At 41.7% G+C, this 26,387-nt stretch overlaps 2 protein-coding genes across 4 annotated transcripts in view; one reads left to right on the top strand and one right to left on the bottom strand.

The window, feature by feature from the left end:
* Nucleotides 1-6,422, top strand: part of stab1 (stabilin 1) — a 45,046-nt gene extending 38,624 nt beyond the window's left edge. For both annotated transcript variants that reach the window (XM_054783980.1, XM_054783981.1), the window contains one exon: nt 4,077-6,422. In XM_054783980.1, the coding sequence (XP_054639955.1) occupies nt 4,077-4,145 (69 nt within the window). In that variant the 3' untranslated portion in view covers nt 4,146-6,422. The remainder of the gene's footprint in view (nt 1-4,076) is intronic.
* Nucleotides 6,423-15,059: 8,637 nt separating this feature from the next.
* ccdc71 (coiled-coil domain containing 71) lies at nt 15,060-26,071 on the bottom strand. Of its 2 annotated transcripts, none has more exons than XM_054783984.1 (2): nt 25,929-26,071; nt 15,060-17,696 (listed from the first exon to the last, which is right to left on the bottom strand). In XM_054783984.1, exon 2 carries the CDS (start codon nt 17,684-17,686, stop codon nt 16,613-16,615), a length of 1,074 nt encoding a protein of 357 aa, XP_054639959.1. In that variant the 5' UTR covers nt 17,687-17,696; nt 25,929-26,071; the 3' UTR covers nt 15,060-16,612. The 2 variants fall into 2 exon arrangements, with proteins under 2 accessions (XP_054639959.1, XP_054639960.1); XM_054783985.1 differs by lacking the exon at nt 25,929-26,071 and adding an exon at nt 25,495-25,830.
* Nucleotides 26,072-26,387: the final 316 nt, after the last annotated feature.

Raw genomic sequence — 26,387 nt, 5'->3', positions numbered from 1 at the left:
CTCCTCGCATCAAGCATGGATTTTACGATCTATTCTTCTACTCTGTATAGCGTTCCTGTCATGTACAGCAGTGGTCCCCAACATTTTTTGACCCACAGACCGGCTTGTTTTCCCAAAAATCTCCCAGGGCGTGGTTGTTCGTACATTATAGCGATCTAATTCATCTTATTTATTATGTATTGTGTAAAACTAAGACATGAATAACATCAAATGGCTGCAAAGAATTTCTGCCCATTTTCTGGAAACATTATGGAAACTTTCCATGAGTTTTCCAGACACTTTCCATTAGATTTAAAGGAAGCAGTTTGTAACTGACTCAAGATTACCCTACATTTTTTTCAACCAAAAAATATAAGAAGACCAGCAGCTAGTGTATGTTACCAACAGTGGTTTAAAAGAAAAGACTGAACAAATGTTCATTTTCGCAACTTTTTTTTTCCAAATGAAACTGCTTAAAAATGGTCAGGCTGTCAGTTGTTACGAGCTAACTTTAGTAGCTAAACTGTGCCAAATAGCTATCATTATCTGACAATAAACATAACTGATGTGTGTGTGTGTGTGTGTGTGTGTGTGTGTGTGTGTGTGTGTGTGTGTTACATGGGGCATGGCTTAAGCGCTCGGAGCAGGAAGAGAGCAGGACATAATACTTGAAGCACCGTCGAAAGTTAGCGCCCTCAACGCAGTTGCATAAGAGTCCTTTTAATGAGAGTAAATAAACACATTTCAGTGCACACAGTCAATGGCAGCAGGAAGCAGTTATGTTCATTTTTATTCAATACAAAATAGTAAAGAGTTTTCACTGCATGGTTTAAAATTAGCATAATAAATGAAATACAGTTTGCGTCATTAAATAGTTCCACAAGGTCTGACTCTAACAGTAATGGACACTATCTGCATCAATTTTTCCCATAATAAATCCTGTACCTTCAATTAATTTGTTCCAGAAAGCCAAAAATGTTCACACAAAACACGTTTTTATAGTTTTACATGCAAAAAACAATAAAAAATGTACATAAATTAGGGCTGTCAAAGTTATGGAGGAAGTTTCCTTTAATGGCACTATTTTCCTTTGATGTGCGATTAACGTGCGCATGTCCTGTTTGACCCTCGGCCCACACTGTAGGAAACGCAGCGGTGACTGTGGCGCTACAAGCAGGAGCAAATATTGAGCAAAAATGAACAAAGAAAAGGGTATTTTAATTGGTAAATTTAGCTTCAAAGACCTTGCAGATGGCTCTCACAACAAGACCAAAGTTATTCGTATCTGCTGTGATTTGAGTTGTCACTCACTACGTCGCCTGCCAGACAGCAGCGAGAAGTTACTGGAGCACTGCCGGTCATTTTTTTTATTCTCATTTATGCAGTGGTATCTTGGCATACGAGTGTCCCAACCAACGAGCGTTTTTTTTTTTAGATGAGAGCCGTCTCTCGGTTGATTTTTTTTGCTTTGAACTGTGAGCTAAAATACAGGTTAAAAACTGCTATTCAATGGCAGGCATAGCCAAGGACGGCTACAATGGTGGGAAACAGTGTTTGCCACCTTCCTGATTTTATTTTTTTTTTAAATGTTTCACATCATCAAACAAATTTAAATATTCGTCACGGACAACACAACTGAACACAAAATGCAGTTTTTAAATGAAACTTATTATTAAGGGAGGAAAAAAAATCAATTCACCACATATCAAGGACATACAGAGCATCGAAATTACGTTTTTTTTTCCCTCCACGGTGCAATTAAATTAAACAGTATAAATAGGGACTACGGAATGGGACACTAACAGAGACGCGCCATATTGTACGCTAACCGCAAAATGCACACAAAACTGAGGCAAAATTGTGGCGGAAATGTTCTTTTTTGTTAAGCAAAAAACACACTAACACGAGGCGGACGCTAACTATTAAAACTGTTGGTTCTCAGTCATCCAGGTCATGGTCATCCACAAAGGTTGCATCGAGGCAACTGGACACTTCTTGTTTGTTGAAGACTTTTCACCTTTAATCCAAAAGGCTTCTTCAGTTTTAAACTTTAAGTGTGGAGTCTCCAGTGGGTGTGTCCCCTGTGGGTGGTCACAATATGCTCGACATGGCTGGTGAACGACCGTCCTGTTTAACAATCGCTTGTTCGCCTGCCTGGTGGCAAAACAAATCATTAGTGGCCAGTCTTCCCATGGAAAGAGGGACGATAGGTGATGCCGGTCCTAGTTTGACATACTAGATGGCTTTTGCATCTCTTTCAAACCAGTAGACCTCCTTATCCGGGATGTCCCTTCTTTTTGAGATGCAAATAACTGCTGACTCTGGGTCTGAAGAAACTGTTCTCCTATGTGGTGCCAGAGTTTGTGGCGTAGCCTCTTTTTGGTGCCACAGTTTTTTGAATAAATACGGTTTACCTTGCTCATTTGGTTTGAAGCTGAAATATTCCCATCTGTAGCATCGGTGTGTATGCTAGCGGCCCCGCCTCCCCCCACAGAGACCCTACAATGAGCAGGACTCACTTCGTTCATGCCGTTGTTTTATGGAGCACATGCGCCCAGAAAAGAAGCACGGATGAACTCTCGTCATGTCTGTTTGGAGGCGAGAGAAGAGGAAAAGAGGTGCGCATACACATGGCAATATATTGAGGTCGGCAAAATTAGTGTTTGTTTTCATTTATGTTGTGATAAATTTATTTCCTTCTTATTGCAAGACAGTTTTTTTTTCCTAATTGAGAAATGTTGTCATGTTTTAATCTGGTGAGATGTTGTGACACCCCAAGTGTTCAGGAAACAAATCTGTTTCGCAGGTTTTGAGCTTAACCCATGTGCCGTCAACATACCTGCACCTGCTTAGACAGGTGAACAATCTGTTGTTATGCAGGGTGGTTGTACACCAGCCACACCCAGCAACGACAACAACAAATCTATTGTGACCACTCCCGGGGGACACACCCATCAGACATAAATAGGCAGACTCCACACGTCAAATTTAGAACTGAAGAACCCATTTGGACGAAAGGTGTAACACCTTCAATGAACAAGAAAGACCAGTTGCCTCAATTCAACCTTTGCGGATTATCATGGCCTGGATGGCTGAGAAGCTACACAGACATAAGGTGGTGTCATGTTTCAATGCCGACGTGACTTTCACTTTCAAAGCAGTGCTTTCCAGGACCAAACAGAGCATACAAATGACCAATAAATGTGACAACACATTTATAAAATCATGGTGAATATTATTGATCATGATTTTCACCATTTAAAGCTTCGTAGTTAGTTTGAAGTCTTGAAGTTGGGGAGCATCAGTGTGGCTGCGTAGTTGTGCTACACCAGTGGTCCCCAACCTTTTTTGACCCACGGACCGGCTTGTGTTCCCACAAGGGGGGCGGGGGTTCGTACATTATAGCAATCTAATGAATAAATCATGAATAACATCAAATTAAAAGCACAAAATGAATGCCGACCCACCATCCACCAGTTCAAGCTCCAGCCAAGTTTTTCCAGAGTGATTATTAAATTACATCGCTGTTTGACGTGTGTGGTAAAAGGCAGTGTGCTAGCATGAATTAACTTGAGACAAATGTGCACATTAGCACTCAATAAGTCATCAAAACTTACCTTTATGAATTCCCACATAGTATCAGCATTTGACACCAAATATGAGGTGAAAGAAAAATGGTAAAAATACAATAGTAGTCTATCTGTGCGGCATGAGATAAAGTTAGCACACGCACAATGGACATGCGTCAAGTGAGACGGATGTAACAGAGAGAATCCGGCCACTTTTCAAAATAAAACATCAAAAAAATGAAATGATGGAAATTATTTTTTCTTTCTGTGCGGCCCGGTACCAAATGACCCACGGCCCGGTACCGGGCCACGGCCCGGGGGTTGGGGACCACTGTGCTACACCACCTATCATGCTGCGCCTGCCAGTGATACGTAGTCATGGGCTCCACAGAGTTAATATAATCCAAATATAATAAACCATTCATTCCTGTCAAATGCAAAAAAAAAAGATACAGTTCCTGGACTTTTGCTGAGCTGATATTAAATGATGGATACGTCTTCAACTCCAACCCTAACCTCTCCTTGCAGGACGCCAGTCAGGGGGCCGAGCCAGCAGAACCAGAGGAACCGCCAAAGATTCTGGACCTGGATCAATAAAAGCAGCTGTTTGCGTGGTGACTTTAATTGTCTGTTCCTACAAGCTTCAAATCAAAGCAGGACAAAGTGATTGTCAATAAAGTTGCACTCATCTTTTTTTTTTTAAACCATCCACGCATCATATGACTGCTATTTGTCAACTTCTCTTCCTCATATTTGTATGTTTTTTTTGCAGCTGTGTGTGAATGTGGGGTTGTTATAAAAGGGCAAAGAAAAAAAACATTCCCTGAGGTTCCCAGGAAGGCTTTATGGCTTTAATGTTGTTGTCCAGCAGCTCCTTCTCCACGTGTTCCACTTTCCTCTAAAACCTTTTCTTCGAGCAGCCACGTTTTCTTTTCCCAAACAATGTGAAATTACCTGTGCGTGTGTGTGTTTGTGTGTGTGTGTGTGCGAGCATGCTGAATCATTGATGGTGTAGATTAGAACGTCAGCACAAGAGAGAGGCGCCACTGTTCCCTTCTCTAACGCTGTTCAACTGACGTCCATGACACAAGACCTCAAGACGTCCACACGATTATGCAACTATTGGCATCCTCTGCCACCCCCAACACACACACGCACACACACCTACACACAAGCATGTTTGTTCTATGCCTACAAACTCTGTTTTGGAAGTCAGTAAGACAAAAGGGCTTGACAACAGCTTGAGAACACAAATGAAAAATATGGCACTTTGGTTGTTAGTTCACACGACAACAGCTTTTGGAGGCAAACCACACAAACATTTGAAAATAGGGTAAAAGGTCACGGTGGCCGACGGGCACATGCGCAGCAACGTCCAAACACAGAAATGATCCAAAAACAAACAAATGCCACAAGAAAATGTGGCAAATGAGAAATTCTGCAATCACAGACGCTGCTGGATCAAAAAACAAATGCAAAACAAAGTTTGCGGTAATATTTTACAGTGTTACAGATTTTTGTGTTAAACAGTGACATAATGAAAGATTTGCCTTTTCATTTCGCCAACTTTCTTCTTGGCGTCCCGCTCATGTCTACGAAGACGGATACCCCTCAGGTCTGGCGCCCCTGGGAGCCTGGCTAACTTCTGTTTTGTTCCGTGAACTTGCAGCATTTCTCGCAGTAGTTGTTTTTGGGGTTTGTCTGTGTTTTTGGCATTTGCAGCATTTCCTTTTTCATTTGTTTTTTTTATTTTACAGCATTATCGTGATTGCAGCGCATCCTCGTATAATTTGTTTGATGGTCATACCTGTCAACGCTTGCATTTGAAAATAAGGGACATTTGCCAGAAAAATGAGGTGTTCCACCAGAAAAAAAAATAAAGACCCGACTGCCAACTGTGGTGCAAACGTATTATTTTACTGGCATGCTTTTATTTTAAAGGCCTGACTTTCCATAAACTTAAAACGGGAGGGCAGGACAAAATACGGCCATTTCCTGGTGAAAACTTGAGGGTTTGCCAGGTATGCTTATCGTGTTTTGGATCGTTTCTGTGTTTTGATATTGCTGCACGTCTGCCCCTGTCGGCCACCGTACAGGGTGACCAAGTGAATCATGTCGGGAAACAAAATGACTAGGTGTGTAACGGTAGGCCATAGTCACAGTTCAACACGTGATTTTTACACAACAATACTGTCATTAACTTGGTAATGTTTGATTCACGTGGAGTCATTTGGCCGCATAATAATAGCTTGGCTTTCTTGCTTTGCTGCTGGTGTGTGTTAGAAATAAAACAGAAGGCGTTCCATTCCCACGCTAATTAACGCGCACAATGGCGGTAACGTTTGTTGATGGAGTTCCAAAGTTCCTGTACTTCATCAATATGATCTGTGTAGCAGAAATGGTGTGCGTATTTTTCAAACAGCAGATCAATAATGACTTCCCCTAGCAAATCCTTTTATAAGATGCAATTACAATTAATGTCAGAGCCACTCAATAAATCCAATCAACAAAAAAACAAAATGTATCCAGGATTCCTTTTATCACTATGCCTTAACAATAACAATTACAACCATGGAATTTCCATTTTACCTGATTGCAAAATGTACATAGAATAGATCCTTGCAAAGGTTTCTGCAGGCTCAGAGAACGTGTCTTGTGTTTAAAATGTTGTACTCTTGTTCTACATCAGGGGTCACCAACGTGGTGCCCGTGGGCACCCACGACCACATGAGGTGCCCGCAAGCCTGCTTTTCATTCAGGTTTTCAGTTAATAATGAAAGAACAGTAGAAAGAAATGCATTCTGAAATACAAAATGTGAGTTGTGGACACCAGCATTTTGTTAATGTTCTGGTAAAACAAGCATATTCGCTTTGTTTGGGTTTAAAATAAGCTCTGAAAATAAATGTTACAAAAATGAGTAGCTCTTGGTCATTTTCATTTTGTAAAAGTAGCTCTCACAAGGAAAAACGTTGGTGACCCCTGGTCTACATGATGTGGGAGGGCCCCATCAGGAGGTTGGTGTGTTATCCCTGCTTTCATTTTTATGCCACTCTTAAATCTTGTGAACAGTCGGGCACGAAAAAGATAATCAAGGTTTTTTACTCACTTTTTTCATCTCTCCAACGAGGTTATGTTTTTTTCCTACATCGCTTACAACATCACATGCAAATAAGATGCAAAGTAGCCAGTACGTCCTCTAGCGACATCTAGGTCAGCCAATAGCTACTTTTCTTAGTGAGGAGTTGGCAACAGTGATGCCAACCGCCATATTACCGAAGAAGAAGAAGACATTTGTAGATGGTCCCTGAGCTCCTGTCTCGCTGCCGGCTTTATAGAGATCAATGTACCTAAGTCAGACTGCACAGGAGACGGCTCATTTTGATTTGTAGCTCGTTGTCTGTGTTGCCACGGTTAAAAGAGGTATAGTTTGCTATGTAACACACATTCGTTTGGGAGTTATTGATCCCGGAAGTTCGAATCTGTGAATATGTTTCTAACTTGACCACAGTAAACTTGACGAGAGTTCCACGAGATCACGCCACTTACCGTTAGTAACCGCTGCTCGGCAGAGTTTGTGGCTTTTTCTTGAAAATAGCAGCCAGGTGTAATAATTGTGTATCTAAACCAGGGTAAGGCCGCAATGGCAACATATTTTCTTTTGGAGGGAGTAAATACCTACCTCACTGCCCCTCTGCTCTCGTCACGTCACGGACAACTGTGCTTCATGAACGAAGCACAGCTGGACGCCAGATTCTCCAACATCCATCCAATTACAGGTGGTCTTCGGGTTATAAACGAGTTGTGTAGCTACAACTACAACGCATTGTAGGTACACAACTACAAATAACTTGTATTGTAAGTCATACGTAAATTAACTCCTAAGTCACCCATACTGTACACAAAACACATTAAGGACAGTAATGTACAGTAGTACTACAGTAAATACAGGAATGAAATGAAACAGTTAATAAAAAAAGAGACAACAATTCCTTACCTTTATTTCTTTTATAATCTCAGCCAACGCATCTGTGCGCATGCATGCGCGTCCCCCTCTGCACGCTACACCCCTCCATGCGCTTCCACTTCCTCCTTGCTGTCCAGTGTGTTAATACATGCAAATGATCCATGCCGAGCTCTTATCAAATGCACTTCTGACACTTTGTGGCCGTTTTTATGGCTTAAAAATGAAGTGACAGTGACATCTATTAGTGTGCAGTTGCGTCATCACCTCTTTTGGCCTCTCGCTCCAAAAAACGTAAAAGGTGTCAAAATATGTCTTTGGGATTGGGAGTTCAGGTTTATAAAACCGTATAAATACGTCTTTGGTATTGAATGAGTTAATATGGCCACACGAGGGTTGTGGCATTTGGCTTTGCAATGGCATTGCTCCTCACCAAACTCCACTCTTTTGCTGTGTTTATGCTAGCGGCCCCTTGTCGGAGACAAAGCGACTGTATGACGGACAAGAGGTCCCTCTTTGTTTGCCGTTTTAGGAAACCTTTAGGTGCTGAACCAATGCACAAAGTGAACCCTCTTCCTGCCTGTTTGGAGGCAAGAGACGAGGAAAACAAACACGCATGCGCATGGAATTATATGAAGGCTGGCAAAATTTTCAAGTTCATTATCGTCTGATGAATTTATTTATTATCGTGAGACAGTTTTTTTCTGAAAAAGAAATCTCAAGTTTTAATCTCACGACATGAGATCTTGTGACACCATCAAGTGATTACAATTTTTTAAACAAATTAATCACACTAACTTAATTAATCATGATTAATCACCCTTTGCAACTATGTGTGAAATATGCCCATTTTTACTGTATTTTAAGAACAAAAAGATAAATGATCAACAAGATAAATGACAGGACACAATCACGTGTTGTTTTCCAAATGTGTTCCAAATGAACTGAAAATTTCACTCAAGCTAAAAGATAGCACATGTTTGAAAATCTGTTTGCCTAAAGCCAGTCTCTTTAAAAGTCGCACAATATTTGAATCACGCTTTAACCGTGTTATTATGAGCCATGAAGAGTTGCTTTCAAAGACACCAAGTAATTTAAGTTGAATTCCCGTTTTGAGTGTAGATGTATTTTCTGGGATTTCCCAGCATACTTAAATGCATCAAATTGTACTTCCGCAGTAAGTTAGGTTAGTGAGTGAGACGAATGTCCGCTTATTGTTTTTCTTTGTCTTTCTGCTTACTTAGACCACACAAAACTGCATAATTAAGACATTATGATTTTCGGGGTGTCCATGAATGCGTCTCGTGACAATATGGAAGTGTCATTGCGAGGAGGACCGGAGACATGTTGTGTGAGTTGGAGATACGTATATGGTGTTGGAAATGCACTGCTGTTGATGTGTTCAGGTCAGAATAAAGTAGGGATGTCCGATAATATCGGCCTACCAATATTGGCATCAAAATATGATATCGGGTTTTTTCCCAATAATGAAAACCGTTATTGCTAAAATGCTGTATAGATGGACATTTCAATGTTGCCATGGCCAGGATGACACCATAGGTTGTTCACATAGAGTGCAAACCCACCTCCTTTGCGCTTTCCACAGGTTCTTGTGTTCCTGGCCGCTCTGACTGCCCTGAAGTCGGCTAGCTCCTCACGGTAGCATGTGGGACGCTAACTCTTAGCCATTCAGTGAAGCACAAATAAGCTGCACTCCCTGATGGTCTTGACGTTCTTGCCAGCTTGTCGACCTTGCTCGGTAGTGATTTCACATTTCCCATGATAATAGAAGGTATTGAAGGTTTGAATCTCCACTTCCTTGCGAGCCACTTGACTTTCATCTTAGCCCCCGGTCTGCCGCCTCAATATCAATGGGTAGACAGGGAATCACACCGATGCGGGACGTCGCTCTCATGGCACGTAAAAATGTGCTTGAATAAACAAACAGAGCTGCTCGGAAGGCAGCCACCTGGGCAGCTGTGTTAATTCCACGAGAGGAGGTAAAAAGTAGATCGACACATGCAGGGGACTCCGGTTTATTTCTGTTTGAAATGGGTAAGGGTTAATATGTAAAGGCTGCACAATGTTGAGCTTTCAGAAATTAAAACACAATGTTAACTTACTCATTTACTCGGTCGGCAATTTGCTGCCAGCAGTCCACCTTTGCTCGATTGGCTGCTTTTCACTGCTGTTTTTGGCAGTGATAATCTTTTAAAACTCGTAACTCCATCATAATTACTTGCTCATCTTGTGCAAAACACACCAGCTGGGATTGCTCCATTTTTAGTAGAATAATATGACGTCAAAAGCTCCCTTTTATGTGAATGCGCACTGAGCACCTATCATCCGGCTTGTGTGGTAAAGAGAGGAGAGAGTGGAAAACAAAGGCGTATGCACATGTCAGTTTATCGAAACTGGCAAAATTGTCGACTTTGTTTTTATTTATTGTTTGATTAATCAATTCATTGGTTATCGTCACAGACCTAGATCCAACAGTGCAAAACGTCAATTCTTCCAATTTTTCAACTGTGCAATTGTGTGGGAACTCAGTACTGTACCCCACCCACTGCTCTGTACTGAAATCTACTGTTATACCCTTAAAGTTACATAAAAAACAAAGCAAAACAAATTAACAAAAACAAAATTATTACGTCGTGAAACACTTTTCCCAACTGAAAGACTTTACTACTTTAGTAAAACTAATGGCAAGACTAAGGACAGGAAGTGATTGATTGAGATTGGGCCCACGATTTTAATATTCATTTTAAGAAAAGTACAATGAAGAAAATATGACTGGACAAACTTTTTTACTTAACCGAGTCAAAAAACAATGCAGGTGCGTTTTGAAATGTTTTTGACGCTCAAGGGTATTATTGTCAATATTTTTTGAGACCAAATAAACCACTGTTCATATATAATAATAACAATAATAACAATAATACAGCTCACTGTTTTTCTCTTGTCTACTTGTCTTTGTCTATTTACGTCAAGGCTGTCCAACTTTTCTTTGATAGTTATAATAAAAAACTAAACAATTTATAATAAAAACAATTTATACATAATTTAAAGACAAATCTTGTGTCTTATTAGTTATTAGTATCAACATTTCCGCTTCTTGTAGTTATATTCTGCCTTTTTGCTCTATTTTTCCACTTTTGCTGGGTTTTTGTTTATTTTATTTCTGCAATGAGCCACAATCCACAGATTGGCCCTTGCGCCACACTTTGGACACCCATGCATGTTTTGCCAGGAAGGTGTGTCCAAGCTCTGCCTTCTGGGGCTGGGTTGCATTATGGATGGTTTTTTACAGCTTTCAGACGTGCATTGCACAGCGTTACGGAGGTGGGGCTCACTACTGCGCGCCTGCTTGGCAGATTCATCACCTTTGTTAATCACTTGTATTTAATTACCGAATAAATAAAACTTAAAAGTGCACCCTTATTTGCTAAATATATCGACCATGTTGCTAAATTGTCAACAAGGATCTCTTGAGGTGTGTTATGAAATGGAACCAGTTCTTTAAAGCTGGCGCTTAGCCAAATGCAATGACCGTCAACAGAACCGCTCAGTGATTAAGGGTGCAAAGTTTGAACATCTACATGGGTTGATCTGAAAAATCTTTCAGTAAAGTTGATCAAATGTAGAATTATTACAGCTTCCTATTGGACATCAACAAGCAGCAAGCAGCTGTTTAGCGTTGATGGCAAAAACAGCCAAACGTGACTCGCTGACGCTGTGAACACCAAGGTGGATTGATTGCAAGGTTTACTTAATGTGCGCTTCCGATAATCCTTTGCACACTGCCACTTCCATAAAACTGTATTATCATTCATAGTAGTGATGCCATAGTTCACAGCCTGAAAGGCTTCTGGCTGCCCTGTCCGCACGATGCAGCTTTTCTCCAAACGAGCTATCTTGTCACTCGAGATTAAAACGTGACAAGATTTACACCTCTGACCCGTGACAACCCTATTTGTTAATATTTCTCATTTTGTTTCCCCGACATGTTGTTTTGTCATTAGTAAAAAGTGTTCCATGTGTATTTTTGCTTTCTTTACGAAGTGACACTGCCAACTAGTGGCCTGGCATGCACATTACGGTTTTGTTGCAGATGTGCATGAGCACAAACTGTTTTGAGAAAAAGCAGTCTTTACTAGCTTGTCATGTAAACTCAGCTTCTGATTTTGTGTTCATTCTCTTCAGTCTTTTGAGAACATGACTGCTGATTAGCTTAGCTTAGTTTAGAAAACCAAAGCATTTTTAAAAAGCTCTGGTTCTTTTGTGGACATTCTTGTCTGGTATTCCATCTTGTGCTTAGCTGGTGTGTGTCAGCTGCTTGGTGTGAGAATCAACACGTTGAATGTGAGCAGAGCAGCCATGTTGTTTACGACCCATCGTTTCCTCTTCTTCTTTGGTGGCGTGGCTCGCCGTCTGATCCTTCTCTGATCTCTGCCGCCTGCATTGGAGACGCCAATGAACAAGTGTTGTGTGTTGTTTGTGCAGAACAGCAACAACAGAGCAGTGTGAAGTGCCACGTTGTGTTTTGATTTAAACGCGTGTGACGACGCTCCGGCTTCTCCGCCGGCTGGGCTCCCTTCCCCCAACAACACAAAGAGCTGAGCACGCGCAGCCTGCGCTCACCATTGCAATAGGTTTCGCCTGGGGGGTGCAGAGGGGGTCAGGGGAAGGAAGTGAAGACGGAAGACGATAACCTTCCCTGCCGCATGTTGGCTCACTGTAAAGTTCAGTCCCGATGTGAACCAATGTTCAGACACGAGGACGTTCAAACATTCTCAAGGAGAGTCAGCCATTAGTTTACCGTTAACAATTTGGGCCGTTTCCATACAAACTTTTTGGCTCAGGTGCGTATATTTTAGCTCCACAAAACACACGCACATCTTCCCATACCGTGCTGAAGCACTGTCAACCCACTGGCATGCACTCACATTGCGCTGGCCTCCACTGTGCCTAACTACGCACGTATGACACAGCGTGAAGATATTCAAGCTCCATGTGCGTTCAAAAATACTGACGCTGTGTGCGTTAGTAACTGTGGACTTGAACTAAAATTTTGTGAAGAACATGGCGATGGTGGCGCGGGCATTCATACCATCATTGGTCGGTGAAGACAAACTGCATTCCACAGCTGTTTTATTATTATATTATTACTAATAATACATGTACTGTATGATTTTCACGACTGACGTTTGTGGCAGCCCTTATGGGTCGCCCACAAAATGCTTTGGAAGACACGCTAACATACATGAAATTCAGAGTCGTCCCTCTCCGTTTCAGTTCGAATTTTGTGGCTTCACTCTATCACGATTTCTTAAAATAAATTATCACTGTGTCGTGGTTGAATACAGCCTATTTGTAAAAACATTTTTAAAAAATGCATATGTAAGCAAATTTTAGGTATTTTTTTCCCGAAATTAAGCATTTTCAAGTAAAAAAAAAGAAAAAAAAAAGGCAAACATAAGGCATTTAAAGACATGGTCATCAGTAATGTGACTGTAGCGATGGGTGTATTGTGTAGTTCCGAAGTGCTGTTTACAGTGTGGGCTACAAAAAGGACGGTAACGTTCTGCATGCTGGGTTAGAGCTAGCTGAGAACTACGAAGTGTCGAACCGTTCGAGCTGTTTTGAGCATCTGCCTGGAAGACATAGGCCTTGTGTCTACTTCAGATAAAAAGGCTGACTAATTTACAGCCATCCCGATGTGGTGTCATTCAGCTGCCATTACGTTACATTAATGAGACAACAGCCACCACAGGAAGTACGCTGTCCCGAAAAAACACAAGAACTCTCCCAATGCTAACGTGTGTGTCTATGTTATGTCTTATGTCCAATTTAGAGGGTTTTCTATGCTCTAGCTATGAAAATATTCTAATTATGAACAGGGAATCCTACTTCACGGAAATTCACTGATCACAGTCGGGTCTTGAATGAATTAACCACGATAAACAAAGAGATTACTATATCCTCAAATTTTCATGACGATTACACAAATGGTCAATGAGTTATGGCCATTAGTCGCTAAGTCCCACCTATGCCCCTGCAAAGACCTTTAGCTTGATGGCGGCCATGTTTTTCAACCAATCGTGGATGACAGTTTTCAAGCTGCGATGGCTGAGAGCTCACATTTACACAAGAATGCTGTCAAGAAATTGGGAGTGTTTCAAAAAATGTCCTTAGGGATTAATAAACTACCTGAAAAGTTACTGCTCCCACCATTTTATCTGCATATTTACAGAAATACATACCGAAGCCTTGAAAGCGTCAAAAGAAACAACCAAACAAGCATAAATGAGCCTTTGAGGCTAATTTGGGGTAATCGTGGCTATTCCAACGTCAGGTAGGAGTACATATACGTACTACGTGGTGAACTGCCTGGAGTGGTGGGGTGGAGGGCATGGGAGGCACAGGGGACTTTCAATATTAGTGCAGACCTGCCAACATGTATGACTTTGTCGTACTTCACATGCAATTTGACTCTTGAATATGCTTGCATGCTTCACTGCTCTCCATCATGTTACAGTATGCTGGTTCCACTTTCGAGTTCAGCCTGTACAGTACAGATAAATAAATAGATATCACTTTCTCAATAGTATTTCAAATCGGAGCTTTTATGGAGCGTGAATGGAAGCTAGCGGCATTAGCTTAGTTTGGCAGCGCATACTAGTGCAGCTGTGTGTGTGCGACTCAGGCTGGATGAGTGTTTACAGTGTCGTGTTTTACCGCTTTAATGTAAGCCAGCGTTTTACAATGCCCGCTAACGACGTGCAGGTTCTGAGTTAAGAAGACAAGACGCACGTTTATTCTTGCACCCAGGTCGTCTTCGACGTCAAGACATATTCTCAACACACACAATACACTTCCGGCTTTCAAAATAGGAGCACTGTTTGCCGCATCTTGTCAAATTGTGTAAACAAAGTCAGGGTGTCATAAAAACATCTCACGATTGGACTCGGATCGGTGACTACATCTTCCTTAATCACAAGCGTGGGCATTACAGTTTGGTGAAGATTTTTGCAGCAACGTGTGCAGAGGTTTTGACACCCCCATTAGAAAACTTAGCTAGGCTACATCCATTTCTCAATTTCTAGGCAAAATTGGCCAATGATGTACTGCATCGATAAATGTAAGGATTTTTGCATTTAATTAATGGACATTATATTCACTAACCCAAAAAGCACACACTCTATGCTGGTAAAATAAGTGTAAAAGGTAAAAACATTAATAGTAAAAAATACATTAAAAAAACGGAATTTGGGAGAAATAAATCAGATTTTCTAGGGCCCTAGAATTTCTGTAATGTTTGAAGAAAGGAAAAATGTCTCTAGTAGGGAGCCCTGAAGGATGCCAGTGTTGACAGTTCAGGACAAAAAAATACTGTTTTTGACCATGCGTAGTAAGGCAGAGGTTTGGAATATTTGTGATAAGCCAGACAATGCTGGTCACAGAATAAAGCATTGTATCAGGAATCTGGCTTTTACTTGAGCATACAAATGACTCTGATATTGCTATTTTACAAACCGAAAAAACCCACTACTTTTCAGATCAGTTTATTGAACAAAAAACTTTTTCAAAGCTCATGTAGGAAAAATTTACAAGTGTTTCACCAACAAGATGATCCAAGAGATATATAAAAATAAAACAAACAAAGTTTTGGGTAGGTCTGCAAAGCTAGAAGACAGGCAGCGGGACACAGTGACCCTCCGGAAATTTTTTTTTGATTTGATGATCCCTTAAAAAAATAAAAATAAAAAAACACTCGCACACAAACTAGGAAATGCTGACATACAACGTTTTACTGCTAATATATTAGTATTTGGATTTCAAAATATTTTTTTTCTGCTGCTTGGAACTTAAGCAGCATGTTTGGAGCTTTTGGTAACCCAACTGATGTTCTCTGAGACGCTGGCAAGCGTATATTTCACGCACATTATATGCACACATACAATTTCAGACTTCACCGCTTGGTCTCATGTTAAAATTATTTGGGAAGCAAATTTACTATCTTTTGGTTTGCCATAAATACATTTTTTCACTGCTGGGTACTTGGCCACACTGTAAACCTTTTTAAAGCACATGCTACTCCCAAACTGCCAGGGGCAGCAGCACTTTCGGTCCTAGGGAAAGGCCAATGGGAAGTTTATAAATATTTCATTTCTGAAGCTTTTGAGCACCAACTGCAGTAAGCACCTGCAAATAATAATAAAAAAAAAAAAACTGCATTCACACAAAAGCCACATTCAACATTTTTGTCTTAACAGAAAAACTGAACTGTTGAGTTGTCATGAGGTGTAAAAAATTGGGAAGTGGAAGATTCAGAAAAATATGATTTCAGCATTTGTCAAATTAAAAAGACAAAACAATAAAACAATTTGGATCAGAATCTGATGGCCAGTTTGTCCCTTCTCGTACGCTGTGGACCACAAGCAGATTCACTACTACCATGAGTCCACAATACTACCGTTTCCATGAACAAAAAAGGAACACTTTGTGAAGGACTATACTTTCCCTGCTAAGGTGAAGCCCCCTGCCTTTTACAGTTAAACAAATAAAAAAGGAAGACAAAATTCATTCTCTCCAACAATTTAGGATCTTTGTTTATTGGAGACCAAGTCTTTAGGAAGCACACTGGCCTCACTGCTGCAAGACATTACACAAAAAAATACTTTCATCTTTAAACCAAATGGTGCTATTCTTCAATGGAATTTTGAATACTAAAAAAAGAATGGTGCTCCAAACAAAATAATGGTAAAATATTAAGACCATCAGAAAACTGCCATCAACCTAGCAGTCAACGTGAAAACGGAAGAGAAAACATTGGCCGACATCTTGTCAACTGAAAGCAGAATGCAGTAACTGTGTGGAGTGACAAAGTACCAGCATTCGGTGGAAAGTCATTTCCCAGCCAGCTAGGAAAAGCAACTCCCGACTTCTAAAGCCTTTCAAGTGGCCAACAGGGAAGAGAACTTTCAAAACCTACCTGGGTTTCCTCTGCAACATTTCAAAAACCATGAAAGACATCTGGTATCCCGGTAGAAACTGAAGGATGTAAGACACTAACTAACAAAACGTGTGGTTGAAGGACCGTCAGTTCTTCTGGTATCTGAAGTCTCTGAGCACGTGGTTGATAGGATGGATCTGGATGACTGGGGACAGGTTGACCTGTAAAATTTTCTGAGCTTTCCATCGGGCTTCATCCACTGAGCGAGAGTCATCGACCTTTATGACTTTAGATCGCAAACGCCTCTTATCTTTCCAACGGTTTCTTTGCTGGGTCGGGTTAGTTAGTTCTTTAGGGCCCAGTCCATTCTGGTGGAGACCATTGCCTCTCCAACCATTGCTGCCCAGGTCTGTATGAGTCTGTGGGAAAGCTCGGCCATTAGCGTAGAATACTGGCGCAGAATCTCCGATGAGGGCGCCATCCAGGCGGACGGGACAGGACAGGCTCCTCTGGCTGAACAAGGCCACAGCTCTGGTGGGCGCCCCACCACCATTCTGGGAAGGCTGCAAAGGTATTCCTGAAAGTGCTGGAGGGGGCTGCTTCTGCAAAAACACAGCTGGGGGTGTCTTACAGGGTAAGTCCCACGTAGTTTGGATCTGGAGCCTGGCCGTGTGACAGCCAGACAGACCTTTGATATTCGTCAGTCTGAGGCACGACTGCATGGGGGGCGGCTCCGATATCGCTGAAGTTCGAACAGGCGTCCTGTTGTAGACAACAGCACGTTGGTCCATCAGTAGCTCAGGAGGCGGAATCCCATGGATTCTGGGGTTGCCCCTTTCAAAGACGTTCCATGAAGGGTGAACCTCTCTTTTCTTGACTCTAACCCTTCGCCTCTTTTTGGCCATAGGCCTGACATTCCGGTTGGGTGGTTTGAGCATGTCTTCAGTTAGGAGCTGGTTTGTGGAGGAGCGGTAGCCATACACATCCTTGCTACGCAACACAGTGGGCTTGTGGCCCTCCTCGCTCAGCTCTTGCAAGAAGGTGACCAATTCTTCTGTGCTTGAGAGGTCTCGGGACATCGGGCTGAGGATCTTCAGAGCATCCAAAAGAACACTGTGACCAGCAGATGCAATCCTGGACCAGGAGTGAACCGCCCTCTGCTCCTCATTGGCAAATTTCACCGGCCGGCCAATCGCAGGCCCTCGCATGCCAGCAGCCATGTTAGCACTCCTACCCAGGAAAACAAAGAAAACCTACAGTTAAAATCATTTGGAAATCAAATGTCAAATGAGTTCCTGTAGATATTAACGCGTCTTTAACCACAATCCTCCTTACAGATAGCATTAAGATGACTTTCTTGCTTGCAGAACGTTGACTGTCCCGGTCTGGGAAGAAAGCTTGATCACACAACTACAATGAATTCCTCCAAATGAACAACCCTGAAGTCAGGCCAGAATGAAACCAGCTTAAAGTGTAACTACTCTTTTCAAACTGGACTAAGCTAGTATTACTCGGCAACAGTCACTATGTTTACATGCACTAAAGTGGTTGGACTCCCCAAATAAATCGGTCTCTTCCATTTTGTGTATGGGAAGTCCCTGTTTACTATCTCTCATTAGATCCTATTAGATCTAATTAGATCGTTGCCCTTACACGGTGTGCCTCGCTTGATGCCGCTTATGCTCCTTTCAGCGCAGGTAAATGCATGGCTTTTCCGGTCGATTACTAGGAGTGTCATGAGACACTCAGTTCACAAGATGAGACGATATAATGAGACTGGGTCTATGAGAACGATATGAGACAAGACTAACATTTTTAAGAAAAGTAAAATGAAAGAATATGACTGGACAAACAGACTAAGTGAGTCACAAAACAATGCAGGTGTATTTTGAAATGTTTACTGTCCCCCAAATTATTACAGAAATTATATTGCCAACATCATTTTGAGACCGAATTAACCACTAATGTTATAATATATCATATATCCCTATGTATATATCATAATTATTAAGGGTGTCCCGATCCAATATTGATTTCGACTAATCAGTCCTATATCAGCCAAAGAAAATCAGATTATTATTTTGTCACTCCAATACAAGCAGTCCATTTCAGACTTCCCACCAGCACTTCTATCCACCAGCAGCCCTAGTCCCCAGTCTATTCAGCATGCAGAACCCACGTGATCACAACAGCACGTGCTGGTGTGTTTAGCAAGTAGGAGTGTTGTTAGCCATGGTGGCACAGAACTGGGGAAGTTTAATACGAGCAATCTCATGGCAGATGTGAAGAAGAATTTTCACAACACTATGGCTTTTTGACAGCGACAAAGAGACTGACAAGAGGGCTCACTTCATTCAAGATTTTTAAAATTCTGTTTCTTTACCTTTTACACTTAGTTTACCAGCATAGAGTGTGTACTTTTGTGAAAGTAAATAAAATGTCTGTTAATTAACTGCAAAAATCCTTACATTTATTGATGCAATACATCATTGGCCAATTTTGCACAGTATTTCATAAACAGATGTAGCTGATGGAGATGTCAACCTCCACACACATTGCTACAAAATCCTCAAACTTTAATACCCGCGCTTGTGCTTGTGCTTAAGGAAGACAGCCACCGATGCAATTCTAATTAGGTTATTAATGTAAAATATTTTCTATGACACCATTATTTTGTTTACACAATTAGACAGTATGTGGCGAACAGAGCTCTTATTTTGAAGGTCGGAAGTGTGTTGTGTGTGTTGAGAATGTCTGCTGACAGTCAAGACAATCTGGGTGCAAGAATAAACGTGCCTCTTGTCCTTATTTCACTCAGCACTTGCACGACATCAGCAGGAATTGTAAAATGCTCGTTTGCATTAACAAACGGTAAAACACAACACGGTGTAAACACACACAACCGCACTAGGATGCTCTGATAAACTAAGCTAACCCAGCCAGCTTTCATTCACGCACCATAAGAGGAATTTGAAAGTTTTTTCGCAAACTTTGGTCAGTGTTTCAGGTTGCCGTTTCAACATGTATAATTCAGGAGGAGGGGGGTTAGTGTTGGTGATGAGATTCCGCCAAGATTAAGCGGTCCGCAGGGGAAATACTTCCCCACACAAACGTCCTTCTCCTCACAATGACAGAATTTCATTCACATGTTGTCAATTTCCGTGAGATTCCGCATTTGACCGTAGATTCCCTTTTTTATTGGCCAATTCCGTGATTCCGTCCGCAATTACATGAACACAGAAATTTTGGTAGGTTCCATGTTTAGATAGCCATAGAACACAATATTCTGTGTTCCTTGAAAAATCAGTCAAAGTCGTCTAAAACGGCCGGTACTAAAGGAGTTGAATTTTCAAAAATAGCTGGGATTTAATTAATTAATTACTTAATTAATAAGCGTAGTGGTCTTAGGGTCAATCTACTGAAAGGGGTGCGGGACGAGAGAGGGTGTTGTCACTTCGAGGAGCATGACACACAGACTACAAACACGTTGAATAAAGACAAGAATCAGTGAAAAATATTTTCTTCTGATGACAATTTCAGCCCGTTTGCACATCACCACGTTGTGACATGTGTGACGTATTTGTAACACACTTTTGTGAAATAAATAATACAAACAGTGGAGCTTATGTTTCAGATGCTGTGATTTACAAAGTATAACACCTCATTGGGCACCAAACAAATTTTGATGCATCCAAAACAAACTCCGACAAAACGTATAAGCATCACAAATGCAACCAGCGTAGCCCACACACTAAAATTGAATCGCAGAAGACTATATGCAAATGATCTGACATCTGCCTTGACACACATTGTGAACATAGTGTGTTATTTTACCTTTTTTTTCATCAAAATTCAGACAATAACCAAAGTGACACAGTTTCAAAATCATAAATATGGTGTAATGTCCATGTGTTACCTTCAGGATTTCTAGTTACCTATTTTGTCTAATCAATACACCTTGGAAAACTGTTTTTTTACATTATGCTTCCGCGGAAGGTGAAGTGTGTTATTGCAATGCAAACTAACAATGTTTTAAAGTACACAGTGTTGAGTCTCTCACGGAGTTTGAAGCGGGGTCCATCCACTAGCTCTGTGCTATGAGCAAAATATGTCGGAGTTCTGGAAAATGTTTGTGACAATTTAAGGAAAGTTTCAAGCATTTATAGTGATGTACAGCATAGATGATATAGCAATACACAGTGGTGTGAAAAAGTATTTGACCTTTCTTGATTTTTTTTGTATGTTTCTCACACTGAAATGTTTCAGATCAAACAAATGTAAGTATTAGTCAATGAAAACGCAACTGAGCACAAAATGCTGTTTTTAAATGAAACTTTATTATTTAGGGGGAAAAAAATCCAAACCTACATGGCTCTCTGTGAAAAAGTGATTGCCCTCCCCCGTTAAAACATAACATAACTGAGATTGAGATCTATCAGTCTGGAAAAGGTTATAAAGCCAATTGTAAAGTTTTGGGACTCCAGCGAACCACAGTGAGAGCCATTATCCACAAATGGCGAAAACATGGAACAGTAATTAACCTTCCCAGGAGTGTCCGGCCAACCAAAATTACCCCAAGAGGGCAGCAGCGACTTATCCAAGGGGTCACAAAAGACCTCAGAAGAGCATCCAAAGAACTGGAGGCCTCACCTGCCTCAGTTAAGGTCAGTGTTCATGACTCCACCATAAGAAAGACGCTGGGTAAAAACGGCTTGCATGGCAGAGTTCCAAGACGAAAACTACTGCTGGAAAAAAACATTAAGGCTCGTCTCAATTTTGCCCTGAAAACATCTCGATGATCCCCAAGACCTCTGGGAAAATACTCTGTGTTCTGACGAGACAAAGGTTGAACTTTTTGGAATGTGCGCGTCCCATTACATCTGGCGTAAAAGTAACGCTGCATTTCAGAAAAAGAGCATTATACCAACAGTATAATATAGTGGTGGTAGTGTGATGGTCTGGGGCTGTTTTGTTGCTTCAGGACCTGGAAGACTTGCTGTGATAAATAGGACCATGAATTCTTTCAGGAGACTGCCCCCTTATTATTGAGATGAAAAGTTGCTACTGCTTTGGTTGGAAGACTACAATCAATGCTTCTCCCGTCTCTTCTACTTCCTCGTCACAATAAGTCAAAGGGTTAAAAGGTAATAAGGAATTGTTCTCTCTTTATTATGGTTTCATTTAATTCTTGTATTTACTGTAGTGTTATTACTTTGTCACCAATTCTGTTCATTATTTTTATGGACAGAATTTCTAGGCGCAGCCAGGGTGTTGAGGGGATCCGGTTTGGTGGCTGCAGGATTGAGTCTCTGCTTTTTGCAGATGATGTGGTCCTGCTGGCTTCATCGAGCCGTGAACTTCAACTTTCACTGGATCGGTTCGCAACCGAGTGTGAAGTGGCCGGGATGAGAATCATCACCTCCAAGTCGGAGTCCATGGTTCTCAACCGGAAAAGGGTGGAGTGCCATCTCCAGGTCGGGGATGAGATCCTGCTCAAAGTGGAGGAGTATAGGTACCTCGGAGTCTTGTTCACGAGTGAGGGAAGGATGGAAAGTGACATCGACAAGTGAATTGGTGCGGCGTCTGCAGTGATGCGGACTCTACATTGGTCTGTTGTGGTGAAGACAGCTCCACGCCGAAAGGCAAAGCTCTCAATTTACCCGCCGATCTACATTCCTATCCTCACCTATGGTCTTGAGCTTTGGATAGTGACCGAAAGGACAAGATCGCGGGTACAAGCGACCGAAATTAGTTTTCTCCGTAGGCTGTCTGGGCTCTCCCTTAGAGATAAGGTGAGAAGCACTGTCATCCGGAAGAAACTTGGAGTGGAACCGCTAATCCTCCGCATCAAGAGCCAGATGAGGTGGCTCGGACATCTGGTCAGGATGCCTCCCGGACGCCTCCCTAGGGAGGTTTTCAGGACAAGTCCGACCGGTAGAAGGCCTCTGGGAAGACCCAAGACACGTTGGAGAGACTATGTCTCCCAACTGGCCTGGGAACGACTCGGGATCCACCGGGAGGAGGAGCTGTTTTATATGAAAAAAACCCAACATTTTAAAGTGTTCCCATAATGCATTTCGATTGAGAAAACCATTTCATTGGATGAGAGCATAGAAAGCATAGAAAATGGCGCTGAAATGCTGCTACTGTCCACCAGCGAGCCAGAGAACATGGAGCCCAAAGAGGGAAGCTGTTGTCATTGCAGCGCCCCAATGAATGCGTTGCTCCGACGCAATGCCTTATGGGAAAACTTTAAAATGTTGTTTTTTTAATGTTAAAGTCATATTGGGAGATGTTTCTATACTTGCATATACACCTTTTGAGTATTAAGTTGCTGTGTGATGACACGTGTATGCACGTGTGTTTGTTTCGTCTCTTTACCGCACAGGCCGGATCACAAGAGGGTTCACTCTGCATCTGTCTGTGCGCGTTGCTGCCCGCTGCCCCAGTGGAATGAACGGAGAGAGTGAATCCCCTTCTCAGACATTACATGAGGCGGGGCTGCTAGTGAGTGGATACATAGAGTGCTAGCAGTAAGTTAGCCTTGTGAGCCAACATACACTAACATGAATGAAGGTACATAAGCGATGGTTTCTAAGGCAAATGCCACAGCCCCAGTGTGGGAATATTTGGGTTTTAAATAGAATGAACAAAGTGAGCTCATGAACACTGACGTACTGATACTGTATGTCGCATTTGTTTGAAAGTAGTGATGAAGAAGAAGGGTGATACGACCAACGCTTACTGAGGCGTTTGGTCGGCAAAGTAAAATAAACAAAAAGCACAAAATGGAGCACGCTCACAGACAGTGTCGCTCGCTACGTTGCAAAAGAAATACAACCTTTGAATGTGGTTCACAAGCCAACATTTCGGCAAATGTTCGAAATCTATGACAGACCGTACGAATTGCCTGGGAGAATGTACATGTCACAAACAGCAATTTGTGAACTGTAAATAGAGTGAAAGAAGACGTGTTGCATTTTACTCTGCCACCACAGATACAGTATGTGGTCCAGCTCAAATAGGACGCCGTACATTTACAGTTTAACAATACACTACATAACTGTGTGTGTGGTTTTTATTGTAGTTTTTTTTCCTTAACAGAGACAGGGTCTATTTTTATTGTTTTTGTTGTGATTGTTTTTGGTGCAATTTTTGCTATGAGACAGAGTCCATTTTATTTTCACTGAGTTTTTTTGCCTTTTGTTTAGAAAGAACAAGGTAGCGGCTTATACACTGGAATTTATGGTATACAAGTTCTATACCCAAAATTCGACTCACGAGTTGTAAAAACAGAACTCATTCATAACACGAGGAGTTATAGTACCGATGTGATCAGTAAGAGGTCTGCTGTAAACAAAATTTATTGGTCAAAAAGCATTGACTACAATAAAGCAAACCATGGTTGACTTGACGGTAACAAACCTTTGCCAGACTATTCATAAGGACTACGAGTTTGCCAGTGGTTGGGCCAGTTGGGCCAATGGTTTGTTTAATCACACTTCAGATAGTATACCAAAATTTTTTTTACATTTCTTTGTCGTATGATGTCCATTCTTACTCTTTCTCAAAGAGTAAGTCGTACAGTTATTTTAATACCAATAAAGCTATTGCCTGTCACAGACAATTGACTAACAATATATTCAAACTGTTCCAAATCGTTCTGCAAGGAGGACGAACGAATCCAACTTAGGGTCTAAAACCAACCAAAACAACAGCAGTCAAACATTTAGCTACTTCCTGCAGTTATACAGCCAGAAGTAAAAACACATGAATGTTAGCAGACACAATTTGTTTGTTTAGCTGTTTTTTGTAGGCTGCTTTCTCTTGTACGTTTTTTCTCAGCATCCCAGTGTGTACACATAGGGAGAAAGTTCTCAGCCATAACTGCTAATTGTCGGTAGCTTCTCTGAGATTGCGTGTGTGTGCGCACACTACGGGCATGTGCATGTCCACAAGCCGTGCGTGCGTGGCAGCAATGAACTCTACTCCCCCTTTTCGGCCCGAATGACAATTCTCATTCAGTTTGACTCGTAATTGTGAAGAATATAGACATTTTTTGCATCTGTTCTCTGAAACCATTATTGGTAACATATTGGTGGTGGTCTTATATTTTATGGGTGAAAAAAGATTTTGAGCCAAAGGTATAGCACATTTAAGAAAACAGATTGAACAAACAATGTTTATATTTTTCACAATTTAAACTGATAAAAATTGGCATCATTTTTGTTTGGATGGAAAAGATTTTTCGGTCACTCACTCACAGCTGCTTGATATTCATGTACATGTCCGTAGTGCGTCCAGACACAAATGCAGTCTCAGAGAGGCGATAAACAATTTGCATGATGTTGTTACAATAGGCTATACATTTTATGAATAGCTAAAGTTAGTAGCTGAACTTGTCAAATCGCTATCATTAGCTGACAAAGATAACTGATGCACGTGGCGTGCTGTGTAGGGTGTGGCTTATGTACTCAAAGCAGGAAGAGGCCAAGTGCAGTACGTTCGAAAGTCAGTGCCCTCTAGGCAGCTGCTCTCTGTGACATACAGCAGCTATAACTGTTTGAGTGAACAAAAGTAAAACCCAACAACTAGCAGTTACGATTTGTGTGGACAGATAAAATTGCATCAATGTGTATGTAAATGTGGACTGTGCAGTTGTCATGCTGAAAGGCCATGGACAGTATTGGCAAATATAATGCTATTAGTTGCAAAGCAATCCCGGGATACTGGGCATATATGCCCTCGAGGGATGCTGAGCAGTATAGCAATGACATCAGAACAATCTGATTGGACAAGTCTATCCAACATATTTTAAAACCGAAAAACTTACATAAGTGATTAGTGTTTGTACTTCAGAAAATAACAACTCATCCATTTTGACCACAAACGTCCATTTTGCTCTGTGACTGACTCTCAGCGAGTTAAGCGAAAGTACTGCTGTTAAGAGTAACAAAAAACGAATATAATAATAAGAGTAAGGAAGAACATTTTAAAAACACAAAGCATTAATTTCATGAGTACTCACCATTTTTTGACATCCGATAACCCAACTGTGCTAGTTTGTCAGTATACAAACACAAAGGCTAGCAAGTTGTTGCTATTTAAAGTGCTCTCGGGGGCCCCCTTTCGGGGGCGCCAACGAGCCTCCATTATTATTTTCAACGTCGGCCACTAAAGTCTACAAGAAAATAAACGCAGACACACCACGCTGAAAGGCTCGATAACAAGTTTGAACGGTGAAGGGAGGGCGTCGCATTTTTTCCCGACTTGTAAGCTGGCGGCGTCAAGCTTCGCTCGGCAATATTTGCTCCGTCTGAGCGGCCAACGTTAGCAGAGACGGCCACTGTGCTCCGGCCAGCCCGTCTTTCCGCTCGCCACTGCTCACGCGACCGACGCAGCGAGCGGGGGATGCGGGGGTCAAGTAAACAAGGAGAAGCAGAGGGCCAGAAGCACAATTACCTCTTTAGCGCCGTCTGGACGTCCTCCGGTCGCAGCCGCGCTGACGCTCCACGGTAAAATGGCTGCGACGAGAGCCGAACGGCTGACGGAGCGGGCGGGAGAGGCGGAGGCAGCCAGGGAGAAAGAAGAGGGGGCGGGACAAGAGGCCACAGAGCGGTGGGGGTGGGGAATAGGCAAGCGGTCTAAAAAATATGTGGAAATGCTACAAAATCCTGCCCTGAACCCATAAAAGCAAATACTCTAAATGAAATAGCAAACTCAAGTGGACGTCAACACTAAAAAGCTAAAAACTAAATGAGCAAAGTTGGAAACCTGACACCATGGTCGGGCTGTGACGAAACGTGTGGTGGGCGGGGCTTATGGCTATTTTCGTATTTGTAAGCCGCCCAGAAAACCCTGAACACAGAAAACCCTATAAATAAATAAATATATATATATATATATATATATATATATATA

The sequence above is a fragment of the Dunckerocampus dactyliophorus genome, chromosome 8 (assembly GCF_027744805.1).
Source record: "Dunckerocampus dactyliophorus isolate RoL2022-P2 chromosome 8, RoL_Ddac_1.1, whole genome shotgun sequence".
NCBI lineage: Eukaryota > Metazoa > Chordata > Actinopteri > Syngnathiformes > Syngnathidae > Dunckerocampus > Dunckerocampus dactyliophorus.
This window is presented reverse-complemented; position numbering and strand designations above follow the sequence as displayed.